The following is a 26,861-nucleotide window of genomic DNA, read 5'->3' as shown; positions in this document are numbered from 1 at the left end:
CGCTAGTCTTCCTCACAGCCGCACCATCGTGTCTGAAACAAGCTGCTGGGACTTTATCGTTCACCTGCGTTCCGCCCCAGATAGTTTGGTGTCCCAAAAAGAGCGCAAAGACAGAAAACCAGCAGGGAGCCGTGTTTGCGCAAAAGACCAATTTATTGCGGATGAACATATGGCCAGTATTTTGTCTGGCGTCACAGCGAGGGAAAACAAACACGGTGCGATGTGAGCGAGTCAGCAGCAGCACTTGGCCAGCTATGCAAACGCTGCTGGACAACACGACAAGAGCGGCTATATAAAGCGCATCAGGCTTATCTGTGCGCGCACTCCGCACTCCCGTTTGGGGATATTTCATTAAGTCTGCGCGCTGGCGGCCCCTCTCCAGTCTGGAGGTAAGAACGCCCATCAGCCTCCTCACACTCACACGCGCGCGCGCACACACACACACACACACACACACAGCGCGTTGGATATTTAACCGCAGCTTTACGCGCGTCAGTGCGCACGGATACCCCGATTCATCTGTTTTAACTTTAAAAGAAAAAGATGGGATCGGACCGCAGGCCTGCCTCTGTCGTCAGTCACGTGACTGTGTACAGAACACAAGCAGATAGATAGATAGATAGATAGATAGATAGATAGATAGATAGATAGATAGATAGATAGATAGATAGATAGATAGATAGATAGATAGATAGATGATAGATAGATAGATAGATAGATAGATAGATAGATAGATAGATAGATAGATAGATAGATAGATAGATAGATAGATAGATAGATAGATAGATAGATAGATAGATAGATAGATAGATAGATAGATAGATAGATAGATAGATAGATAGATAATACTTTATTGATCCCTCCTTAGAGGGAAATTCAACTGTCCAGCAGCAAAAAGAGACAACAAACGAGCAAAAAATACAAAGACACAAGGAAAAATTAACACCATCAGTGTGAAATGAAACAAATAAAAACGAAGTTGCAGAAAGGTAAAAATCAAATATAGTAGATATTCAAATCAATATAAAGTACAAACCAACAAAACCTGATGAGTTGTGTTTAGTACAAGACCCCCTCTCTTAGATAGATTAGATTAGAAGATATATAAATATATATTATTTTTTAACTTTCACTTATACTCTGTGTGCTTCTTACCCTGTGTGCTGCTATACAATGCTCCTGGAACCTCAATTTCCCTGAGGGAGTCTTCCCAAGGGCTTAATAAAGTTCTATCTAATCATATATATATATATATATATATGTGTGTGTGTGTGTGTGTGTGTGTGTGTGTGTGTGTGTGTCATATTTTGAGATGCTGCACTTCTGAAGTACTATATATATGTATCTGTGCAGTACTGAGTATTCTCAATCTTTCTCAATGAAATAACATTCCAAATATGAATTTAAAAAATGTGCAGGCAATGTTGACTTATTTATTACAGAAAATGTTTGACAGACTTTTTCATATTGATTTAAAAAAGAATTAGTTTGTAATTTTTAAACACCAAAACATGGTTCCACAAAGACAACATGCAGGGAATACTTACTCGATCAACATGGAGTTACATGGTGTTCTGGCAAAAAAAAAAAAAAAGGATATATTTCACGTCTGCGTTAAAGTAGTCAAAATTTTGATTTTTCATGTAATCTTAGTTTTTTTTAAACATGTTTAAACTATTTTTATTATCATTTGTGCTGACCTGCATCTTAGATACTGTCTCGACATAAAATCCTGAACTGGTGAATGGGTATGGAATTAATATTGCATATTTTTCATTATTCCAGATTACCACGTAGAAATCAGCACTCTTTTTTATATTCTTCTTATGATTGTCAAAAAATCCAATTATTAAACGCTGTAATTCTATTAAAATGCGAGAACTTGTTAAACTTCTCCCTTTTTACTTGAACTTGAGCGACTACAACAAAACATACAACAAAAACTCTAAGATAATAGTGTTTCAAATAAAAAGTCTTAAAAGTCTTCTATTTTTTTCTGTGTTGTCTGAGTGCAAATAACCACTGATAGCTGTTCTGCAAAATGGCCAGTAGGGACCGCTAGAGCACCACAGATGTCACCAGCAGGCTGCAGAGACAAGAAGACAAAGTTGCGGGTACTTCTCTTTCACAGTAGTTGTTTGTTTGTTTGTTTGTTGCACTTCAGTACTATTTCGTACACTTTAAGACTTTCATGGTCTCTTGATTTTTATCTGCAGAACAATTTTCTCCTCTTCGTCCTTTGTGTCTACGGTGATTAAAACGTCATAAACCGCCTTTAAAGCGATTCATCGTATCCTCCACCCGCAAAAACAAGCGATTAAGGCGCGTGGCACCGCGTGGCACAGGGTGGCGTAAAATTCGGCGTAACAAATAAACCGGCGCTTTAACAAATGAAGGCGTTTCCCCGGGGCACGCGCGCCGCTCTAATCTCACCGTGACATGTTTAATCATCGGAGCAAAAGAGGCGAATAAAGACTCTGTGTGCCCCGAGGCTTCATGGGAAAAAACTAAAATGATTTGTTTCCCGAAGCCACGTGTCCTCGGGCCGCGGCTTAGCGCCATAAATAGACCGGACCCGGATTTACCTGCGCGTTACCCACGGGCCTTTAATCACAGTGTCCATTTATCAGGATCACCCCGAGGCGGGCGGGATTACCTTTATCAAGCACGCGCTCCCCGCCGGAAGCGTCTAAACGCGCTGAAATTCGGCGATTAAAGGGAGCGAACGATCCAAATTATTACTGACACTCCTCCGGGAAACCAGTGATTTATTTTAATCAGGAATATTTTTAAAAAAAGTCTTTCTTCCCTTATTTGGGAACAATCGTGCGCATGAATTTTTTTAGGAGGGTGTTCTAATTAATCAGACAGCGGGACCCTGTTTTGGGGGTTCATCCGAAAAGTAATTGTTTTTGCATGAAACCGTTCTGCTGCACGTTTGATTGCAAAAGCGGGGATTAGAATCTGCAACCAGTCTTTTAATAATGAGCACTGTTGCCTAATATATATATATATATATATATATATATATATATATATATATAAACTGGGAAGAGCCGCAGCGGACGCATTTTTACATTAATTTTACGCAAGCGTTTTGTGTGATTTTTGCGGCCAATTGAGGGTCTGAACTATTTATGTTTCAGTGTCCGATCAAAAATAATTAGTCTTTGTTTTTTTAAATCCTGATGGATGAGGAGCACCGAGGCCGACCAGCACAGGCACCTTTCACAGAAACGCACCGTGCCACTCTGAGGTGATACTGGATGATGAAACAAGAAAAGCAGTGTATAGAAATTTATTTCTGCACAGTTTATTGCTGATATAGTGGCCTCCTTTTTTCCAAAAGCATCAAAAATTTAATCTGGATTCACAACACCTCAGACACATTTGTGAAATTGGGTGGAAAAAAAGCACAAAAAAACAGCAATAATAATAATAATAATAATAATAATAATAATAATAAGGCCTCACATTGGATTGAAAATAATTAAATACAATATTTAGAATAATTGCGCCATCATTGCGCTTTTTTACGCGTTTGGTTCGGTTCTCCTCCCGCTCTGCAGAACCGGCCCACGCCTCCCACTGTGGGTGGAAAGCGGTCTGTTTGAACTACCTGTGAAAGTAAACAGGTAAACACAGAGCGATAGACTCTCCAAGTGGAGCACGTCCACTTATCGCACGCGCATTTACCTCTCTTCTTGCAGAAACCCTCGGCTCAGTTGATCAAATAGTGGAACAACTGGCCACAGCCTCTTGCGCGCACTGTCACTAAAACACTAACGTGAATCACCCCCCCCCCGCCCCCCTTTCTTCCACACGCAGCCACAGCAGCGCACAAAGACACGCGTGATAAGCCTGCGTGGTTTCCAACGTACAGTAAACAAGTCCTGCATGTTTCCACAGTGAGTTTTTTTTTTTCCACCCCCCAGATGAGATGCGCATTGCAAGTTGCAGTCCGGGCCGTTATTCCTCCGCGGTGCGTAACGCTCTGTGTGCGTCTGCTGCGGGCTGGATGTCCCTTCACATGTCGGATTTAGCTGTGCAGCGGCTGGTGGATCAGGTCAGTAACCTCTCTTTCCCTATAGAGGCTCCTGCAGCTCCGCGCAGCCTGGGATCATCAATGGAGCCATTGTGGGAGACGAAGAGCGCTGAAACATTCTGGCCTGCACGTCAGGTGCACCCAAGACATTTCGTGCTGTGTTACACAAACAGGATCATGTCGATTATCAGTTCGGATTTGTTGTTTTTGTTTTGTTAACTATAATCACAGCTATGACGCGAAGGACACTTTGACACCTGCGCCACGGCGAAACAGCCTTTACTTAAAAAAACAAACAACAACAAAAAAAAACATACGGATTATCAGAATTTTGGCATGTTTTCAGTCTTATTTCTTTAAATAAAGCAAATGTTTCTCCTCCGGATCTTCATGTGTACCTGCGTGAATATTCAAATGTTGTATTTTCATGGGAGGAGTATCACAGATATCAAGATGAGATTGTTCTGAAAATGTTCCATATGACACCGTGTAAGTGAAAGCAAATAGAATCCTCGAACCTGCACTCGGATTCAGTTCAACACAAACATTTAACGAACTACTTTTCTTGATAGATAAAATTGATCAGCTCGCCTAGTTTTGTGACGGTAAAAGATAAATTAATTCCTTTATTAGTCCCACGACGGGGAAATTTGTGATGAAAACTTTGAGTAATCTTGCCAAAAAAAATCGCATGTAATAGTGAAACCTCGTCGATTTAGATAATAATAATAATAATAATAATAATAATAATAATAATAATAATAATAATAATAATAATAATAATAATAAGGACTCTGGGATATGCTTACTAGTACCACTACTATTATTACTAATAATAATAATAATGATGATGATAAGTTAAATTTTAATTGATTGTTTTTTCGGTGAAATTTTAAAATAAAAGCACAATAGTTCCTGTGAAACACTTCTGGTGTTTCTGCGCATGAAGGATTTTCCTCAGTGTTGCGCAGGGATCGAGGAACTGAATGAAGAGATAGTCCATTGAAAGCGGTTGAATGCCATGACAACTAGGAACAACCTCTGATTTATTCCAAAAACTTAGAAAGCATTGTGCGCGGGGCGTCAATCATCTATTATTTCGCGGCTGAAATAAATGCAAAAACTGCGGCTGCACAAAAGCTTCCAACAGGAGCCGGACATTTGTCTACATTTCCCCCATTGTGCGCAGCTTAGCAATCGGTTTGTATTTGTGTTTGCCCGGGTCCGACCACCCAGGATGCGCAAAGAAGAAGGGGGGGAAAACCGTGAAACATTGTCAACCACATCACATACTGGAGAGGAGACAGATGAGGGAGGAGAACCAAAGTCTGGAAGGGGAGAAAAATAAAGTAAGCAACAATGATACTTGGGTTTCTGCTGAAAAAAGAAAGATGAAGCACTTCTCTCTCTTTTTTTTTTTTTTTAAAAAAAGGACTTAAATACATATTATGATAATAGCTGTAGAGATAAATTTAGAGAAATTAATTTGCCCCCCCCCCAAAAAAGAAGGACCGCTTTAATATTAAAATATTTCCATAAAAATGTAAACATTAGTTTATGCTCATTTATTTTTGATTAGACCTGTAAAATCCATCTATTATTATTATTATTATTATTATTATTATTATTGTTGTTGTTGTTGTTGTTATTTATTACTGCTATACTATTTTTATACATCGTTATTGGAACATTTTTACATTAACATGTAGTATTAACATGTAAAAGAAATTTTTAAAAAATCGTATTTTCATTATCCATGTATATATTTTTTGACACTGCGATGGGGAGCTGAATTTTTGTTGTTGTTATTATTATTATTATCATTATTATTATTGATCTGGCCTGCTGCGTTACTTGCTAAATGGCTTCAGACAAACAGATTCACTTTCAACACCCTCTCTCATCCATAAGCCTTGGCAAAAATATTGACATAAAAGGTTTGCATAAATTATCTCAGATTATTTGAACAATAGCTGCTCACATTGCTTTGCGTATCGAACGGGGGAAAATAATCTGGAAAATATGAGGAAAACGCATCAGTGGGAGAAAATTCGTTAAAAGTGTTTTGGGTGTTTTCTGTTTTTTAAAGTGTTATGAAACTATTTCGTGCTTCTTTGTATGTAAATAGGGTGTAAAAAAGGCCCTCCCCGTCTTTGTAATTAATTGACACGTTATACCACTCATCATGCTCTGAAGCACCAATGGTAGAGGCTCGGATCTCCCCAAAACCCACAATTTCACATCTGCAAACAGTGTCTTCATCCACTTGACTCCTAAGACCCGCCCACACGTGGCCAACCTTTGGGGTTTTTTCACGCTTTTCCACTGCAGGTTCATGTGTGGAGAACAACCTTATATGGACTGATCGGACAAGGTAATGGCTTATTTCCCTGTAGCGCGCAGCAGCAGCAGCGCACGATCCATGTACCGTGTTTAGCACTTGAGCCACTTTGGCATCCTTCCTGGACTTTACAGATCCCCAATCCGCTGGTGATGGTGATCCACAGCGGCTGCTTTCACACTGATTTGTGATCCATTTCTCCTGAAACCTCTGCTTTTTTTCCCCCCCTCCTTGTTTTTGTTTCAAAACAGCGAACTGCTCACAAAGCGTGTGGTGCTGGCGGAGCTGGTGCGGGTGCAGCAACTTTTCCCTGCATATTCTTCCCCCTCCAGAATATGTCGTTGACCAACACGAAGACGGGCTTCTCTGTAAAGGACATTTTGGACCTTCCTGACACGAATGACGAAGAGGGATCTATCACCGGAGCGGAAGAGGACACGGAGGGATCGGAGAGCACAGCCACGACAAAAAGCGCAGGAGTTTTGGTGCAAAGTCCTCTAGAAAACGTGCAGAATCTTCCTTTAAAGAACCCATTTTATGACAGCAGTGACAATCCTTACACGCGATGGCTCGCTACGACGGACAGTATTCAGTATTCATGTAAGTAGAGTCTCAGAATCATCTTCAATCTCACTTATATAATTCAACTAACGACGCACAGAATTCAGATTTACGCACAGAGCATGCACCCACTTTGTCAGAATTTCATTGATGGCGCGGCTCTTCGCTGTGTGAAATATAAGACCGCATTCTTTGCGGATTTCCTAGCAGACAATGCACATTTTTACGCATGACTGCTTCGCTCTGCTTGCGCGGATGGAAACGAAAGAATCCGTTTTTGACTGTTTTCGCAGCCAGACTGGTGAAACGAGCTCCTTGTTTAAACGCTAAACAGCGCTCATTATGCGCCAAAAGTTTTGTGCTTGTGCTGAATGTCCGTGTCAACTTTGCGCCATAACATTTTCACAGTCTTCCTCCCTTTTCTTGCTGCAGTGCACGGTCTGTCCGCCAGCGCGCAGGACCCGGCCAAGTCCCCGGAGCCCTCCGCGGACGACGAATCGCCGGACGCCGATAAGGAAACGTCCAGCAGCGGCGGCAGCGACTCCGGAAAGAAGCGCAAACGGAGGGTGTTGTTTTCCAAGGCGCAGACCTACGAGCTGGAGCGTCGCTTCCGGCAGCAACGGTACCTGTCTGCCCCGGAGAGGGAGCACCTGGCCAGCCTGATCCGCCTCACCCCGACCCAAGTGAAAATCTGGTTCCAAAATCATCGTTATAAGATGAAGCGAGCACGCGCTGAGAAAGGTATGGAAGTGACCCACCTCCCGTCCCCCAGGCGGGTGGCCGTGCCCGTCCTCGTCAGGGACGGGAAGCCGTGTCACACGCTTAAAGCTCAGGACTTGGCGGCCACTTTCCAGGCCGGGATCCCCTTCTCAGCTTACAGCGCGCAGTCTCTGCAGCACATGCAGTACAACGCGCAGTACAGCGCCGCGGCCACGCCGCAGTTCCCCACGGCGCATCACTTGGTGCAGACGCAACAGTGGACTTGGTGAGACACGCCAGAGACTTTGTCCCGGAGGCGCAGTAGGTAGGGACCCTCAGTGTAAAGAAAAACAATCCAGACTTTACCCCCCTCCTCTCCTCTTTTTTTTTCCCCCTTTTCCAGCTTGACTCGTATATAAATACAGTTTGATTCGGGGCTCCTGTTTGCACCGTGTTTACATGTTTTCGTTAAGAGAACTGGCTCCAAATTTACCCCCCCCCCCCCCCCCCCCACACACACAATAGATTTTATTACAATGCTCTTCTTGTGAATATTTTTTTTTTCTTTGTACAGTATGATGTGTGATGGTTGTAGTTTTCATTTCCCCCTTTTTTTCGTGTTATTATCAGCACGTACGAACCACTTTATAATTATAGAAAATTTAATTTCTTGCTTCTTTTATGGACCGAAAACATATTTATGGCCATGAATAAAAACTGGCAACTTTTCATCTTTTCCCCCTTTTGTTTTTATTTCTTGTAAATATTTATTGGCACTACGACGGAGTTTAAATGTATATTTTTAAATCTTGACAAAGGAAACTGCAATCTTTTTGTCAAAAGAACGATATTCCATAATAAAATGAAGAGAGCGTTGCTGAATAAGTAATACGTATATATATATATATATATATATATATATATATATATATATATATATATATATATATATATATATATATATATATATATATGTTTAATTAAAAATCCGTTTGCGCAAAAATCCTACAGCATTTGAGTATTTTCGTTTCATCCGCATATAATCCGCGGAATATTTTCTTTCGAATCAAAACAGCTCTCTCTTAAAGACCCTGAAAGACTCATGAAATGGCACTAAAATCCACTCACTTAATAGAAGAGGGCTCCTTCACACAAGAAGCTGTTGAGTCAAAAGCTCTCCGTTTTGTGCCGCGTCCACATCCACCCCCGGCCTGGTGCGCAAAGTAGAAAGAATGAAGAAAAAGTCATTTAATGCTTTTTTAAAAATCACAACTGAAACCAAGGACAATTAACCTTTCAGAGGAAATATACCCGAGTCAATTAAAACACTCCTAAAAGTATTTTGAATTCATATTTAAATAGCTGTCTTCCACACTAACAACTTTTTTGGCTTTGAAGGAACCAAAAATAAGCACAAATCGTTTCCCAGAGCGCACGCTGATTATCAGACTGCAGGTTAAATACGATGACCGAGTCGAAAAAAATCCATACATTTTGTTTGTCCCAAAACCAAATCTCACAACAGATGTCAGCCTCGCCCCTATCATCACTGAACAAACAGCTAAATTGACCAGATTTGCGAATTATTTACAGAATCGAGTCTCGAGGGGCTGCAGCTTTTGTTTGCCACGAACGCGCTTCTGTTTGCGCGCAGCAGGTTGAGCTTGTACTTTTGAGCTTGTATTTTTTTTTTTTTTATCAGTTTAGGGGGCTTTTTTCCAATGTGATAAACAGACACTTGAATGTTATGCGTCAAAGCGCTCCAGATTGCGCGCTTCCCTTTTCCGCAGGCCTCTTTTTGTGGCTGTTTCGAGGAGATCGACGGTTTATCGGTGCTGTCCAGAGTCAGGGATAGACACGTCCTTGCGCTTTTTGTCCCGTTTGTCACTTGGTGCCATTGTGATCTTTGCTGCGCACGCTGGATTCCATATGTGCAGCTGCGCTCGTCAAGCAGAAAGGAGCTCCTACAAACCCCAAATTGTATCCAGCTTTCAAATAACACATTGTTGTCTCTGAAAGAAAAACGAATTAAAAATTCGAGCTCTATCTATTCTGGTCCAAAGAAAGATTCCATTCACGGGCAACAGCGAGTCCTTCTTCCTTGATAGAGCTTTGCCAACAACAGCCTTCTCATTTCTCCTTTTCGTTCCACCCTGCAAAGTGAAAGGCGGATTATTGTCTGTTCCAAAAGTGGCTTTTCGGTGGGTAAAAACTATTTTAAATACCATACACTGGTCCTTCTTTTTTTGGCTGTGCATTTTCTAAAATTGACACATGGAAAATGCGCACAATCAGTACATCTCCAATTCTGCAGTAATTAAAGATCAAGCCCTGGACTTAACATTTTCCACAAACTTTTACGCATTCAGATTCGTGAACTGAATAAGAATTTTTGTAAATTCAGCTCAGTGCCAGCTGCAAGTGTACTGTTTGGGTGCACGATGGTGCATTCACAATTTTAAGGGTAACTTTTTTCTGTCAGTAACCTAATATTTGAACATTTGGTAAAGCAGTAGTCAGCTGTCTGTATTTCACCCTCTGACACAACAGAAAGTGAAGCCACTTTAAACTGGGCGTCACGTACTGAGGAAAAACGTTTGTTTGAAGTGGCCAAAATTAAAAATCTCCTGCAGGATTTAGGTCAAAAGACGGGTCACTTAGTGCTGGCAGCATAAAAAAGAAATCATGATTAGAGAGGGAAATATTATTTTAATTTATTGGAGATACTTTTATGTGCGTGTCAACACAATCTGGCTAATCATTAGAGGACACGAGCGCACACGCCTACTGGAAACGCTAAAAATCAGTTATTAAAAAAATGAGCTTGTAAGTGTATTTATTTAATTTATTTGCGATCTCCTTAAAATGGATGCAAATTCTAAAATTTGTGCCAAAAAACTGTGTATTTTTTGTCCTCTGTTGTATTATCAGTAAAAATAGAGACGACACGTCTTCAAAATAATCTTATTTTCGCTTTGCACCTTTTATTGTGATTAACGCGCAATACTTTTGTGTCAGGGTCAAACTGATGGGAAATCGCAGTGACCGGACAAACCAGACGCACTTCGTGCCTGGATAACATTATTATATACCTTTTGGAATACAATACCTGAGGAAATGTGCACTCGGGAAGGCGTGAATCTTCGTCATCCTGCCCGTTTGAACCTCGACATGAATCACATTCTCTCTCTCTCTCTCTCTCTCTCTCTCTCTCTCTCTCTCTCTCTCTCTCTCTCTCTCTCTCTCTCTCTCTCTCTCTCTCTCTCAGCATCGCCAAATAAATGAGGATTTCAAGGCTGTAATAATTCATTTAAAGGAAGCTGTCCGGGTTTTATTGCCTTAAAGCAGATCCAGATTAGATTCGCCACAGTACCGATATTAATGCGAGAAGCAAGGAGGGAAGGAAGGAGAGAGGGAAGGTGGGAAGGAAAGGAGAATTGACATGAAGTTGCTCCACTAAACCGCCACTAGATGGCAGCAGAGCTCTGTGATTTTTCCGCAGTTTTCTAAGACTGTAACGTGCGGATTATTACTGGCGGTTTAAAAATAATAATCTGACGAGTGTTGCAGATAGTTATTTTATTGTTGTAATATGATCAATGTAGCTTTTGTAGATAAAATTATCAACAAATTTTCAGTAAAATGTCAGGGACGACAAACTAACATATTAAGAAAATAAATCATTTTGGATATCCAGTGGTTCACACCTCATATTTCCAATTTAAACAAACAAAGAAAATGTGCAAATGTTCATATTTCAGAAGCTATAATCATTGTTTTATTTATCCTATTATAAATCACTTAAAATATTAATTTATTGTCACAATATTTGATGTTTTGTTTTTCAAACACTTGGTTAGTCAGTTCATCTCCATCAGACATTCCCAATTAAAAGTATTACATGCTAACATTATACTTTCTGTCTCATAATTCGGAAAAGTATCACAAAAGTCATCCTGAAATTTGTATTCTTTCCGCAAGAGACAAATAAATGCAGAGACAGTTCAATTAACAGATCAGTCAAAGAGAAAAATGATCACGAGCTGTTTGGATAAATGAGTAAAAAGTTACATAATTTGTTATCAAGGGTAAATGTAAACTTATTTGTTACTGCTTTCAGCTTGCAGCGTGTCTGCTTATGTTCCATTTGTTCAGTTTTTAATCACTGTAAACTGAATTATATTGAGTTTCAAACTAGTGCTCAGTCATTTTAGAAAAGTCGAAGCCATGTGGAAAATCCAGTGCATATTATCACATTTATTATTTTCTCCTCTCCTGCTTTTTGACTAAATCCATCTGCAAAATAATTAATAATGAAAATAATAATTACAGCCTCAACACAAAGACAGGTGGTGGTTCTTGGTATGGCCACGCTGTGGCGCTATAGGATCGAGGTAGAAATGTGTTTAAAATTAATTCACTTGAGTGAAAATGAACAATGGAGCTTTGGAGAGGAGATCCACGAGGTCACTCAGAAAACTGAGTTAAACGAAAGTGTGAGTCCTTCACTCGACAGTTAAACTCTGGGAACAAGACGGAAGAATGTTTCTCATTTAGTTTGTAGAAATGGATTTTTATTTATTTATATTTATGAAAAACAACAAATCACAAGAAAAAAATGCTCCTGAAGTAAGCAGCAGTGGCCAGCAGGAGGCCTGATGGGGGCGCTCACATGCCAGATGCCCATATTCTTTGAAGGGCCATAAATGAGTCTGGATTTGAGGATCACGGCTCCAAAAATAAGTGTAGATGTGTCTGAATTACATACATACAATTACATTACATTTAAATACATTATATTGCAGAAAATGAAGATTCTAAATGTAAAATCAAATTTTGCACAAAAAAGCCACTCTTGAGTTTGTTTGACAATAATTTATTAATTTACAGAGGGTTTGCTAATTTGGACCCAAACAAAGGTAATGCGGTCCAAATGTGGACTGCGGTCCCCACATTGGACAGCCCCGTTTAAGAACCACAACATGATCCAAAACCTATTTCTCTTTCTACAAAATGTGTTGATTAATTAGGAATGTGTCTTAGCGCATATACAAGCAGGGGCGTGGCTAGAGGGTGCCCCAAGGAGCCACTGCCTCCCAATATAAACTCATAATTAAAACTTATACTTTTTTTTAACATTCTGTGTAGTTCTCTCAGACACAGAGTAATTGCTAAGGAGTGAGTTTTTGTTTCGCACAGACCCAGGCATGCCACGTGAGCGTCCAGATGCTACCACGGCTTTCTTTGTTTCAAAGGCCAAATCAGAAAAAGTTGTGGCCGTATGGAAAATGCCAATTCAAATAAATAAATAAATACTGAAATTTAAAAAAAAATGTGATGATTTTTTCATTTACATTTATTTTATTTCATACAAACTCAAGATATTTATGTTTTTTTTCCCGGTCAAATTAATTTTATTTTTATATACAGCCATCCATGCACTTAAACAGTGCAACACACTCAACCCCTCCCCCCCAGTCCCCCAACCACCACCAAAAAAAAAAAAAAAAAAAAAAAAAACAAAGCAAAGAAAAGAAAAGAAGAAGTTAGGGCATGAAAGTATTTACCACTTTGTCATGTTGCTATTCCTTCTCAGAACGCTTGGGATGTTTTGGTATTGAGGATAATAAGCAACAAAGCCTTTCAGGTGTTATTTTGTCCCATTCTTCCTACAAATGCATCTTAAGGTGTGCAACAGTAGCGGTCATCATTGTTACATTTTTTTTTTTCATTTCAAAATTTTCTATACATTCTCCATTGGGGAAAGGACTGATGGCAGGCCAGTCCAGTATCCATATCCTTTTTTCTTCTGCAGCCATGCTTTTGATATATATATATATATATATATATATATATATATATATATATATATATATATATATATATATACACACAGAGAGAGAGAGAGAGAGAGAGAGAGAGAGAGAGAGAGAGAGAGAGAGAGAGAGAGAGAGAATGTGATTTTGCGTAGATTTGTTGTGAAATCATGGGTATCCCTGGAAAAAAAATGTAATCTTGAAAGCAGGATATATTGCTCTAAAATCACAATGTACTATTCTGCATTAATGCTGCTGTCACAGAAGTGTAAATTACCTGTGGCAAGGGAACTAACACAACCCCATACCACGACAGACCCTGGCTTTTGAGATTGGTGCCAATGGATGTCACTTTATGTCTTCTTCTCCCCCAACCCCCCAAAAAATACCGGTTTGTCTGAGTCCAGTACATGTTTCCACTGTATGATGGTCCCACCAAGATGCTTACAAGCCTAGAGAAGTCAACACCACTTCTGGATGAGGTTAATATAAGGCTTATTTTTTGCACAGCAAAGTTGTAAGTGGCATTTGTGAACACTGTCATGCTTGACAAAGCTCTCCTAAAGTAATCCCTTGGAAGTGATTTGCATATTTCTGCATCTGTGGTGCATAATATCATTAAATGATTCAAGGGATCCTGAGGAATTTCACTTCATAAAGGGCCTGGGTGCAAGTGTAAAGTGTAGACCTGTGATCTGCAATCCCTCAGAGGCCACTGCATCAAGAATCACTATTCATCAATAGCTGATATAACCACCAAAGATGTTCAGGAGGAACAACAACAAAAGGAAAATGGAGAACTTCAGCACAAGCAAGAAAGAAACTCTGGGTTCAACCAGATTCAGCAGTAATCTGCCCCTGATGGAAAAATGTTAAAATACTTCAGCTCCAACTGAAAGGGAAAATAGAGTGGATGCTGTGCTAAATGATTTCCAATTGTAAATGATGTTTGATAAATTAAAGTATGGCCACTCAACTTCAGCAAGCCTGATTTGATGAGCTGGCACTAAAAAGGTGTATTTGTGGATTTATTTTTTTATTGCAAGTTTTTATTTGTACGCACAAAACTGTTTCTAATTGTTGTTTCTGATATGCATATTTAACACTTTTATTGATTAAAAAAACCTGACATCTATATATTATTTTCAGAGAAGACTAAAAAACAAAACAACAACAAAAAATCCCCACTATTTTGACTCAAAAGCAAGAAGTCGTTCTTGGATCCATTCCTGGATTTTGATCACCACCAAAATTTATCTGGTTGTTTTTGAGCAATGTCCCACCAAACCAATGAGTTTTGTGAGAATCTGCTAATAAGTTATTGAGCACTTCTGGTGGAAAAACAAGCAAATAAAGAAAAATGAGCAGACAAAGTGAAACCACAACAGAATTGCCGAAGGCACACTAGAGGAACATTTGCACTATTTATGCTCCAAGCATAGACAAAAGTCCCCCCGGACATGTATGTTGGCATTCATTAGCACCAACCCCAGATATTCATATATGCATATTTCTGTCATTTTAACATGATTAAACACAAAAAGAAAACCCCTGTGAGACGATGTTTGCTTTGCAGAAAAGTGTATGAAAGTGTCATAAATGCCATGAAAATGGCCCACAATAACCAAATAGACAGCAACAGAATAATAAAATGATGCTCCACATTTTTTTTTATAGAAAGCAAAATAACAAATGACACACTCAGTACCTCATATGTTGAAAGAGAGAGAGAGAGAGAGAGAGCGAGAGAGAGAGAGAGAGAGAGAGAGAGAGAGAGAGAGAGAGAGAGAGAATATGTGAAAAGTATAGTTATGTGCACAACTTGGGCTGAAAATGCATGTTGACTTCCTCCAACATATATGGATTTTTTTATGGAATAAAGAAAAATACATAATTTTGTTTTTCTTTTGTTCTTGCAGGTGTTTTAAGACAATGTTTGACATATAAAAAATAATTGGTACTCTGTAGCATGACTTTTTTTTTTTTGTATATGATCCCATTAAATCTGAGTGCAGATCTGAAGGGTTGTGCACAGTGTGAAGGATTCTGCCAAATTTGAAGAAAAAAAATAATAAAAGACTAACTTGGTGACAAGCTGAGAATGTTCAGGTAATGTTGATGTTCAACAAAAGGTTGAAACTGAATTTTTCAGCCAGACAGTACTTCTGTGTTTGATTAAAATATATATTTAAAAGCTCGTTTCAGAGTTTTTGCATGAGGACCATAAAATATCCATAAGTTGTATTGGAATCAACATTTGGTTCTAGTAGTAGATGCTAGAGGCCATGTTATTTCATATATAACTCACCTTAAAAGTTTTACAAGGACCGGCGCCAACTTTCAGGCTTTAAAACTGTCGGATTTAAATCTCAGTGGGGGATATATTATTATTTTTTAGCTCATTAGGCAGAGATGTGCAAAGTGGTACTGCAATAAACAAATACAAACATAAAAATCTCCAACCTCAAAGAAAAGTGTTCCTTAACATGAGTGAAAGTGCTGCTGTAGGGGGCGTTGTTGAGTTGGAAAGCAGCAGCAGGCTACACAATACGGAAGGAAGAGGAGACAGAAAACTGACTGAATCAGAGAACTGAAGATTTAAATAAGACGGAGTGCAACGTCTCATGTTAATCAACACTCACGTAAGATCAAGAGCTTACCCACCTAATGAGCAGCCACACTGGTAACAGTAGACAGGAAAACTCCATCAGTGTTATTTTTATTTATTTATTTATTTCACAGGAAGAAACTTCCAGCAGACCAGATTCAGCGGGGTGACCATCGTCATTCTAACATGAAGAAGGAGAAGATGTAACACCCATACAGGCCCTGAGGCCCACTGGTGCTCCTTTTTAATACCTGGTCTCTGACTCCATCTGGATGGAACACCAGTCCAACACCACTCAACCAAGTACCAGCTGGGTGGACTGGAACAAGACAGATGAAGTGTCAGCTGGTGATTGTTCTGGATCAACACTTTGTGCTGGGTTGTTGTACCCAAAAAACATATAGTTCTTCAGTGTTTTGCTCAAAGATGCTTCAATACTCAACTGCACTCAGGGCTTGAACTGATCAACGTTTATGTACCAGCTGAGGTACAGAGAACAGAAAACACCTAAGTGAGCATGACCCTGAAAATAAAACATCAATGATTTAGATCATTTGCATGAATCTGGTTAAAAAGACATCCATGTAGTTGAATTTTTATACTGTTCCAGCTGTTTTTTCAGACACCATCTTCTTGTTTTGCCACGGCAGATCATCTGTCTCCATCTCAGAATGTCCTCCACATTGTCTTCTGTCCCACCAACCAGCTGCATGTCCTCCCACACCACATCTATAAACCTCAGGCCTGGCAGCACCATCTTCAGCATCCTTCTTCTGATATACCCTGCATCCATCCTCTGCACATGCCCAAATGATCTCAGTCTGAGTTCTCTCACTTTGGGCCTGAGTTACTAAAAGTTGCATGTGTAAAAACATGCGTAAACACTATCGATTTGCAAAAAAAATTGCATGTTGACTTACTAATAGTGTGAACTGATGATAGTGTCTTTCTAATGCACAACTTAGCGTATACGAGGTCTGTTAGAAAAGTATCGGACCTTTATTTTTTTTGCAATAACCATATGGATTTTAATCACGTGTGATTGCATCAGCCAAGCTTGAATCTTCGTGCGTATGCGTGAGTTTTTTCACACCTGTCGGTTGCGTCATTCGCATGTGAGCAGGCTTTGAGTGAGCACTGGTCCTCCCCCCTCGTCGGATTTTCATTGTGAGGAAAATGTCTGAACAGCTGGAGCAGCGCTGCATCAAATTTTTCCAGAAACTACAACCCCTGGCAAAAATTATGGAATCACCGGCCTCGGAGGATGTTCATTCAGTTGTTTAATTTTGTAGAAAAAAAGCAGATCGCAGACATGACACAAAACTAAAGTCATTTCAAATGGCAACTTTCTGGCTTTAAGAAACACTATAAGAAATCAGGAAAAATAATTGTGGCAGTCAGTAACAGTTACTTTTTTAGACCAAACAGAGGGAAAAAAAAAATGGAATCACTCAATTCTGAGGAAAAATTATGGAATCATGAAAAACAAAAGAACGCTCCAACACATCACTAGTATTTTGTTGCACCACCGCTGGCTTTTATAAAAGCTTGCAGTCTCTGAGGCATGGACTTAATGAGTGACAAACAGTACTCTTCATCAATCTGACTCCAACTTTCTCTGATTGCTGTTTGCCAGATCAGTTTGCAGGTTGGAGCCTTGTCATGGACCATTTTCTGCAACTTCCACCAAAGATTTTCAATTGGATTAAGATCCGGACTATTTGCAGGCCATGACATTGACCCTATGTGTCTTTTTGCAAGGAATGTTTTCACAGTTTTTGATGCATTATCATCTTGAAAAATGATTTCATCATCCCCAAACATCCTTTCAATTGATGGGATAAGAAAAGTGTCCAAAATATCAACGTAAACTTGTGCATTTATTGATGATGTAATGACAGCCATCTCCCCAGTGCCTTTACCTGACATGCAGCCCCATATCATCAATGACTGTGGAAATTTACATGTTCTCTTCAGGCAGTCATCTTTATAAATCTCATTGGAACGGCCCAATGCAGATTCGAGATTCATCACTGAATATGACTTTCATCCAGTCATCCACAGTCCACGATTGCTTTTCCTTAGCCCATTGTAACCTTGTTTTGTTCTGTTTAGGTGTTAATGATGACTTTCGTTTAGCTTTTCTGTATGTAAATCCCATTTCCTTTAGGCGGTTTCTTACAGTTCGGTCACAGACGTTGACTCCATTTTCCTCCAATTCGTTCCTCATTTGTTTTGTTGTGCATTTTCGATTTTTGAGACATATTGCTTTAAGTTTTCTGTCTTGACGCTTTGATGTCTTCCTTGGTCTACCAGTATGTTTGCCTTTAACACCCTTCCCATGTTGTTTGTATTTGGTCCAGAGTTTAGACACAGCTGACTGTGAACAACCAACATCTTTTGCAGCATTGCGTGATGATTTACCCTCTTTTAAGAGTTTGATAATCCTCTCCTTTGTTTCAATTGACATCTCTCGTGTTGGAGCCATGATGTGTGTCAGTCCACTTGGTGCAACAGCTCTCCAAGGTGTGATCACTCCTTTTTAGATGCAGACTAACGAGCAGATCTGATATGAAGCAGGTGTTAGTTTGGGGGATGAAAACTTACAGGGTGATTCCATAATTTTTTCCTCAGAATTGAGTGAGTCCATATTTTTTTCCCTCTGCTTGGTCTAAAAAAGTAACCATTACTGACTGCCACAATTTTTTTTCCTGATTTCTTATAGTGTTTCTTAAAGCCAGAAAGTTGCCATTTGAAATGACTTTAGTTTTGTGTCATGTCTGTGATCTGCTTTTTTTTCTACAAAATTAAACAACTGAATGAACATCCTCCGAGGCCGGTGATTCCATAATTTTTGCCAGGGGTTGTATGAGAGACAGCCAGGTGGATACCATTTGGAAAATTCAGATGGCTTTCAGGGACGATTTTATGGGCATCACACAGATTAAGGAGTGTTACAGCCGGTTTAAAGACGGCGCACAATGGTGGAGGGCGCACCGCGCTCCGAGCGGTGATCGACAGGCTGAAACGACCAGATCATTTCCAAACTGAATGCTGTGTTGATCCGGGACGTCGTCTGACTACCAGAGAAATGGCAGAAAAGGTGGACATAGCACTTTTCTGGCACATTCCACTGTTAAAGGAGATTTTGTCATGAAAACAGGAGCGGAGGAATTCGTCACGGAGCCGCTAATGGCGCGGAACGAAAGCACCTCTGTGTTGGTCTCACAGGACATGTTGTGACATGCCCAGATCTTCAACAATTTCTCGGATACTCACTCGACTGAAAAGCCACCCAAAGCCGTCTGAATCTTCCGAATGGTGGAAGAGCTGGGCATGTCCCGTGAGACTTCCAACACGGAGGTGCTTTTTGTTCTGCGCCATTACGCGGCTCCGTCCTGACGCGCGAATTCCGCCGCACGTCTTTCATTACAAAATCTTCAGTAACAGTGTAATGTGCCAAAAAAGTGCTATGTCCACCTCTCTTGCCATTTCTCTGGTAGTCAGACGACATCCTGGATCAACACAGCCTTCACTTTGGAAATGATCTGGTCGTTTCAGCCTGTCGATGGCCGCTCGAAGCGCGGCACACCCTCAGCAGCTGTGGGCCGTCTTTAATCCGGTTGTAATGCTCCTTAATCTGTGTGATGCCCATAAGATCTTCACCGAAAGCCAACTGAATTTTCTGAATGGTTTCCACCTGGCTGTCTCTCACAGTTTCTGAAAAAATTTTGATGCAGCAAAGCGGCAGTCGCTCGGCCATTTTCCTAATCAGACCCATTGTCTCCAAACCAACATACCTGCTCTGTTTTTCTGATATGTTCTTTCCTTATCCTTTCCATCATTATCGCACCCAAGGAAAATTACAGCATCTCCTGCCTTTAAAATGTGCAGCATCACTGAAACCCATTTTCTGAACCAGGACTACTGTTATAAATGAATGATTTCATGCGATCCCAGATGTCTCAGTTCTTCCAAACGTTTGTTGCAGTGGTTGTTACAGCTCATATCCTCAAGGTCTAACCATTCGACAATGTTTATTCAATGTAAACAAGATGAAATGATAGACTAAAACAGCAGAAATTCAGATGCACAAACAACGGTTGTGCCATTCTTGCAGCAGGTAGCTGTTGGAATTGATGCATTTATAATAATAAAAAAAAAGAGCCTTCAGAGGAGAGAACATTGATTAGCCAAAAAAAAAAAAAAAAATTAAAAGCTGAAAGTCCTTTCTGTAAGTATTTTATTAGTGTCACAGCACTCAATTTATTCATGATCAGCATTCACCACAGCCACCTGTAGTCTCTTCAGTACTATGCACATGACAAAAATAAATCCTATTAATGATCCTCCAAGGCAAAAAACAAGGATGTTAAATTATAATGTTAACAACAACAGCAACAGGTCATTCATTATGAGTGGCCAACCCAATCTCATGCCAGTTTGTGATGGCATCCCGAAAAGTGAATTCATGTATTAGTTTGTGATACCGTCAGTAAATGCTCCACTTTTCCGTGACGGTGTCATAAATTAATTTTGTGATGGTATCACGAAATGCGGGGTAATGCGGGGGGGGGTCTGTGGGGGTTATGGTTAGGGGCAGGGTTGGAAATAGCAAAATCTAAAAAACATGTCATGAAAAAATGTGACTCATTTTATGACGGGATCATGAAAAAAATGTGAGACTGGACTGGAGTGGCTGAGCTTAGGGAGGCAGGGCTACGACATCATTTTTTCAGAAAAGTTCCGTATTGCTTCTCCACATAAAGGTGTGAAGGCGGCGTTTTCAAATTTATCCACTCTGGGACCTGTTGTCAAAAAGTATAGTTTTCGGCCACTGAAAACACCGGTTCCATGTGGATGAAACACCAATAAGATACAAAACTGTGAGTTTGTCCCCTCTTCAAAAACATGATCCTTTCTCTGATGTTGACCAAGGCAGTGTTTCTCCATCTGGAGTTGGTCCCTGGGTGCTGGACTGTGGCTGTGCACTGCTCCTAGTGGTTGGATTGTGTGTAACTGAAATTAGGATAAATTAAATGCAGAGGACAAATTTTGTTGTATGTACAGTGGCAATAAAGCTCATTCTTCTTCTCTCATTTTTCTTCATGCGTGACAGGATCAGCAGACCCTCAGATCATTGAAGGGACTAACAAAAATCCTCCACATGGAAGGGGGCCTGTGTGTGTGTGTGGTGGGTGGTGGGTGGGGGGGGCATACATATGTACGCTATGATCATTAAAGTACAATGTGAGTATGGGCCCACTGGTCTCACTTGTGACCTGTAAACATTCTTTCTTTTCTGCAGATACCCTCCTGTCACTCCTCTCCACTCTGGTTGCACTCTTTTCTTTTCCTCTAGTACACTCACATTACTTAGAACAGCTGATCCCAATTATTTAGCCTTAAATAGCCTCATCACTCTGCTGCCCTCCCTCTCATTCATGTACATGCACGATATCTCTCTCGTGCTGACTTTCATTCCCCTTCCCTCCAGTATGCATCTCCACCTCTCCAGCATGACTTCAACCTGCTTCCTATTTTCACTATATGCTATGTCATTTGTAATCATCATAGTCCATGGATGCTGCTGTCTGATCTCATCTGTCAACCTGTCCATCACCACTGCAGACAAGAAAGGGATCAGAGCCAATTGTTGATGCAATTCCATCTCCACCTTGAACCCTCTATTATTGCTACTCCAAAACTTGCTGCTGTCACTCTATCCTTGTACATATCCCGCACCATCTTCACCTACTTTTCTGCCACTCCAGATGTCCTCATACAAAACCACAACTCTTCGCTCTGTCATGAGCTTTTTCTAAATTGAAAACAGTGCTGCTTCTTCTGGTCTTCTCCATCAGCACTCACACAGCAAACATTACATCTGTGGTCTTTCTTGGTAGCCATTGCTGATTTCACCAAGTTGAGCTTCCATGACTCTTTCCCCATAATGTCATGCTGGTGCTGATCAGCACTATGCCTCTATAGTCTCTGCACATCATCCTCGCTCTGAAAGATCCAAATTGTTAAATGGGCTGCAATTGTTGTACTTGCAAAATGGATTTTAATCTGATGGAGATGCTCAATAATCTTATGGATTTTCCTGTTTGAGTGGGGAATTGAATTTATTACACTCTGGACATAAACCTGCTTTTCTACCCTTTAGGCCACTGCTCCCACTTTCCAAGATTTTATGAAACAGTCTGGTCAACTGTCCACTGCTATCTCACATAAACATCTAATTGCTTCTGCTGGTATGTCATCTGGGCTAACTGCCTTTCCACGCTTCATCCTCTTCATAGATGTCTTCATTTCATCCTTATTCATCTGTTGTACTTTACTTTCTCTACATCTTCCATCCTTCTCTTAATCTCATTTTGTTCATTCATTAGCACCTCAAAATACTCCCTCCACCTTCTCAACATACTTTCATTACTTGTCAGCACATTTCTATACACATGCTTTATCACTCTAACCTACTGAACACTTTTTCCAGCACATCGGGTCAATCAGTATTTACTTTCTCCTTACTTAATTCAATTCAATTCAATTTTTTTTTATATGGCACCAAATCACAACAAACAGTTGCCCCAAGGTGCTTTATATTGTAAGGCAAGGCCATACAATAATTATGTAAAACCCCAATGGTCAAAACGACCCCCTGTGAGCAAGCACTTGGCTACAGTGGGAAGGAAAAACTCCCTTTTAACAGGAAGAAACCTCCAGCAGAACCAGGCTCAGGGAGGGGCAGTCTTCTGCTGGGACTGGTTGGAGCTGAGGGAGAGAACCAGGAAAAAGACATGCTGTGGAGGGGAGCAGAGATCGATCACTAATGATTAAATGCAGAGTGGTGCATACAGAGCAAAAAGAGAAAGAAACAGTGCATCATGGGAACCCCCCAGCAGTCTACGTCTATAGCAGCATAACTAGGGGATGGTTCAGGGTCACCTGATCCAGCCCTAACTATAAGCTTTAGCAAAAAGGAAAGTTTTAAGCCTAATCTTAAAAGTAGAGAGGGTGTCTGTCTCCCTGATCTGAATTGGGAGCTGGTTCCACAGGAGAGGAGCCTGAAAGCTGAAGGCTCTGCCTCCCATTCTACTCTTACAAACCCTAGGAACTACAAGTAAGCCTGCAGTCTGAGAGCGAAGCGCTCTATTGGGGTGATATGGTACTATGAGGTCCCTAAGATAAGATGGGACCTGATTATTCAAAACCTTATAAGTAAGAAGAAGAATTTTAAATTCTATTCTAGAATTAACAGGAAGCCAATGAAGAGAGGCCAATATGGGTGAGATATGCTCTCTCCTTCCAGTCCCGGTTAGTACTCTAGCTGCAGCATTTTGAATTAACTGAAGGCTTTTTAGGGAACTTTTAGGACAACCTGATAATAATGAATTACAATAGTCCAGCCTAGAGGAAATAAATGCATGAATTAGTTTTTCAGCATCACTCTGAGACAAGACCTTTCTAATTTTAGAGATATTGCGTAAATGCAAAAAAGCAGTCCTACATATTTGTTTAATATGCGCTTTGAATGACATATCCTGATCAAAAATGACTCCAAGATTTCTCACAGTATTACTAGAGGTCAGGGTAATGCCATCCAGAGTAAGGATCTGGTTAGACACCATGTTTCTAAGATTTGTGGGGCCAAGTACAATAACTTCAGTTTTATCTGAGTTTAAAAGCAGGAAATTAGAGGTCATCCATGTCTTTATGTCTGTAAGACAATCCTGCAGTTTAGCTAATTGGTGTGTGTCCTCTGGCTTCATGGATAGATAAAGCTGGGTATCATCTGCGTAACAATGAAAATTTAAGCAATACCGTCTAATAATACTGCCTAAGGGAGGCATGTATAAAGTGAATAAAATTGGTCCTAGCACAGAACCTTGTGGAACTCCATAATTAACTTTAGTCTGTGAAGAAGATTCCCCATTTACATGAACAAATTGTAATCTATTAGACAAATATGATTCAAACCACCGCAGCGCAGTGGCTTTAATACCTATGGCATGCTCTAATCTCTGTAATAAAATTTTATGGTCAACAGTATCAAAAGCAGCACTGAGGTCTAACAGAACAAGCACAGAGATGAGTCCACTGTCCGAGGCCATAAGAAGATCATTTGTAACCTTCACTAATGCTGTTTCTGTACTATGATGAATTCTAAAACCTGACTGAAACTCTTCAAATAGACCATTCCTCTGCAGATGATCAGTTAGCTGTTTTACAACTACCCTTTCAAGAATTTTTGAGAGAAAAGGAAGGTTGGAGATTGGCCTATAGTTAGCTAAGATAGCTGGGTCAAGTGATGGCTTTTTAAGTAATGGTTTAATTACTGCCACCTTAAAAGCCTGTGGTACATAGCCAACTAACAAAGATAGATTGATCATATTTAAGATCGAAGCATTAAATAATGGTAGGGCTTCCTTGAGCAGCCTGGTAGGAATGGGGTCTAATAGACAAGTTGATGGTTTGGATGAAGTAACTAATGAAAATAACTCAGACAGAACAATCAGAGAGAAAGAGTCTAACCAAATACCGGCATCACTGAAAGCAGCCAAAGATAACGATACATCTTTGGGATGGTTATGAGTAATTTTTTCTCTAATAGTTAAACTTTTGTTAGCAAAGAAAGTCATGAAGTCATTACTAGTTAAAGTTAATGGAATACTCAGCTCAACAGAGCTCTGACTCTTTGTCAGCCTGGCTACAGTGCTGAAAAGAAACCTGGGGTTGTTCTTATTTTCTTCAATTAGTGATGAGTAGAAAGATGTCCTAGCTTTACGGAGGGCTTTTTTTTATAGAGCAACAGACTCTTTTTCCAGGCTAAGTGAAGATCTTCTAAATTAGTGAGACGCCATTTCCTCTCCAACTTACGGGTTATCTGCTTTAAGCTACGAGTTTGTGAGTTATACCACGGAGTCAGGCACTTCTGATTTAAAGCTCTCTTTTTCAGAGGAGCTACAGCATCCAAAGTTGTCTTCAATGAGGATGTAAAACTATTGACGAGATACTCTATCTCACTTACAGAGTTTAGGTAGCTACTCTGCACTGTGTTGGTTTATGGCATTAGAGAACATAAAGAAGGAATCATATCCTTAAACCTAGTTACAGCGCTTTCTGAAAGACTTCTAGTGTAATGAAACTTATTCCCCACTGCTGGGTAGTCCATCAGAGTAAATGTAAATGTTATTAAGAAATGATCAGACAGAAGGGAGTTTTCAGGGAATACTGTTAAGTCTTCTATTTCCATACCATAAGTCAGAACAAGATCTAAGATATGATTAAAGTGGTGGGTGGACTCATTTACATTTTGAGCAAAGCCAATTGAGTCTAATAATAGATTAAATGCAGTGTTGAGGCTGTCATTCTCAGCATCTGTGTGGATGTTAAAATCGCCCACTATAATTATCTTATCTGAGCTAAGCACTAAGTCAGACAAAAGGTCTGTAAATTCACAGAGAAACTCACAGTTAACAACCAGGTGGACGATAGATAATAACAAATAAAACTGGTTTTTGGGACTTCCAATTTGGATGGACAAGACTAAGAGTCAAGCTTTCAAATGAATTAAAGCTCTGTCTAGGTTTTTGATTAATTAATAAGCTGGAATGGAAGATTGCTGCTAATCCTCCGCCTCGGCCCGTGCTACGAGCATTCTGACAGTTAGTGTGACTCGGGGGTGTTGACTCATTTAAACTAACATATTCATCCTGCTGTAACCAGGTTTCTGTAAGGCAGAATAAATCAATATGTTGATCAATTATTATATCATTTACCAACAGGGACTTAGAAGAGAAAGACCTAATGTTTAATAGACCACATTTAACTGTTTTAGTCTGTGGTGCAGTTGAAGGTGCTATATTATTTTTTCTTTTTGAATTTTTATGCTTAAATAAATTTTTACTGGTTATTGGTGGTCTGGGAGCAGGCACCGTCTCTATGGGGATGGGGTAATGAGGGGATGGCAGGGGGAGAGAAGCTGCAGAGAGGTGTGTAAGACTACAACTCTGCTTCCTGGTCCCAACCCTGGATAGTCACGGTTTGGAGGATTTAAGAAATCTTAGTGTTAAACTTCACATACAGCTCACTTTATATTCATTTTTCTTAGCTTTTGCTACCTTGCTATTTCAACTGTTTTTCACTAGTGTCTTCCTCCTTACACTGTCATCTAGTTCCTCATTCCATCAGTACATCTCCTTGTCTTTCCTTCTCTGTCCAGAAGTCACAGGTATTACCTCCCTGGCTGTCTTCCTCACTTCTTTTGCAGTAGTAGTCTCATTGTCCAATATCTCTTCACGTCCACACAGCAGCCGTCTCACTTGAAGAAGAAGAAGAAGAAGAAGAGCCTTTATTGTCATTGTACATATACAAATACATACAATGAAATTTGTCCTCTGCATTTAACTCATCTGAATGGACTATATGCACGGAGTGGTGTGACATATTTCCGTTAAAATCAGTGTTTAAAGCCAGTGTTTGATTCTGTTGGATATGCGAAAACTTTAATCAACTTACAACATTTCTAGTATTATTTTTAATATTTTTGTGGTTGTGTATATCCATCATGACATTGAAGAAGACCAAGTTTTCTTTCCAGAGGAGAGAGGATAGCAGAGCAAGCTATCACTGCTGTGTACCCAAAATGCACAGCTTCTGTGCGGTGTAACTCCGTTTCGAGTTTTATCTCTTTCCTGAAAGATGCTGAGCAGCAAAGGAAATGGGTCAAAAATATTCAGAGGGATCATTTTGTAGTAACGAGTAACACCAGAGTTCTGTTCTCGG

At 40.0% G+C, this 26,861-nt stretch overlaps 1 protein-coding gene across 3 annotated transcripts; it reads left to right on the top strand.

Annotated features, from left to right (window-relative positions):
- The first annotated feature begins 3,933 nt into the window (after window positions 1–3,933).
- Window positions 3,934–8,377, top strand: nkx2.2a (NK2 homeobox 2a). 3 transcript variants are annotated; one of them, XM_034159687.1, is made up of 3 exons: window positions 3,934–4,066; window positions 6,638–6,986; window positions 7,380–8,377. In XM_034159687.1, the coding sequence occupies exons 1-3, from the start codon at window positions 3,941–3,943 to the stop codon at window positions 7,934–7,936; spliced, it is 1,032 nt and encodes a 343-aa protein (XP_034015578.1). In that variant the 5' UTR covers window positions 3,934–3,940; the 3' UTR covers window positions 7,937–8,377. The 3 variants fall into 3 exon arrangements, with proteins under 3 accessions (XP_034015578.1, XP_034015577.1, XP_034015579.1); XM_034159686.1 differs by having other exon boundaries at window positions 7,356–8,377; XM_034159688.1 differs by lacking the exon at window positions 3,934–4,066 and adding an exon at window positions 6,183–6,419 and having other exon boundaries at window positions 7,356–8,377.
- Window positions 8,378–26,861: the final 18,484 nt, after the last annotated feature.

The sequence above is a fragment of the Thalassophryne amazonica genome, chromosome 19 (assembly GCF_902500255.1).
Source record: "Thalassophryne amazonica chromosome 19, fThaAma1.1, whole genome shotgun sequence".
Lineage (NCBI taxonomy): Eukaryota > Metazoa > Chordata > Actinopteri > Batrachoidiformes > Batrachoididae > Thalassophryne > Thalassophryne amazonica.
Note: the sequence above shows the minus strand (reverse complement) of the source record. Positions and strands in the feature narration are given on the sequence as shown.

Excerpts from the sequence above, each read along its gene's own strand:
- nkx2.2a (XM_034159686.1), top strand. The coding sequence starts at position 3,941 with ATGCGCATTGCAAGTTGCAGTCCGGGCCGTTATTCCTCCGCGGTGCGT. Across the intron at positions 4,067-6,637 it reads TGCAGCGGCTGGTGGATCAG|CGAACTGCTCACAAAGCGTG; the intron begins GTCAGTAACCTC and ends GTTTCAAAACAG. Across the intron at positions 6,987-7,355 it reads GGACAGTATTCAGTATTCAT|TCTTCCTCCCTTTTCTTGCT; the intron begins GTAAGTAGAGTC and ends ACATTTTCACAG.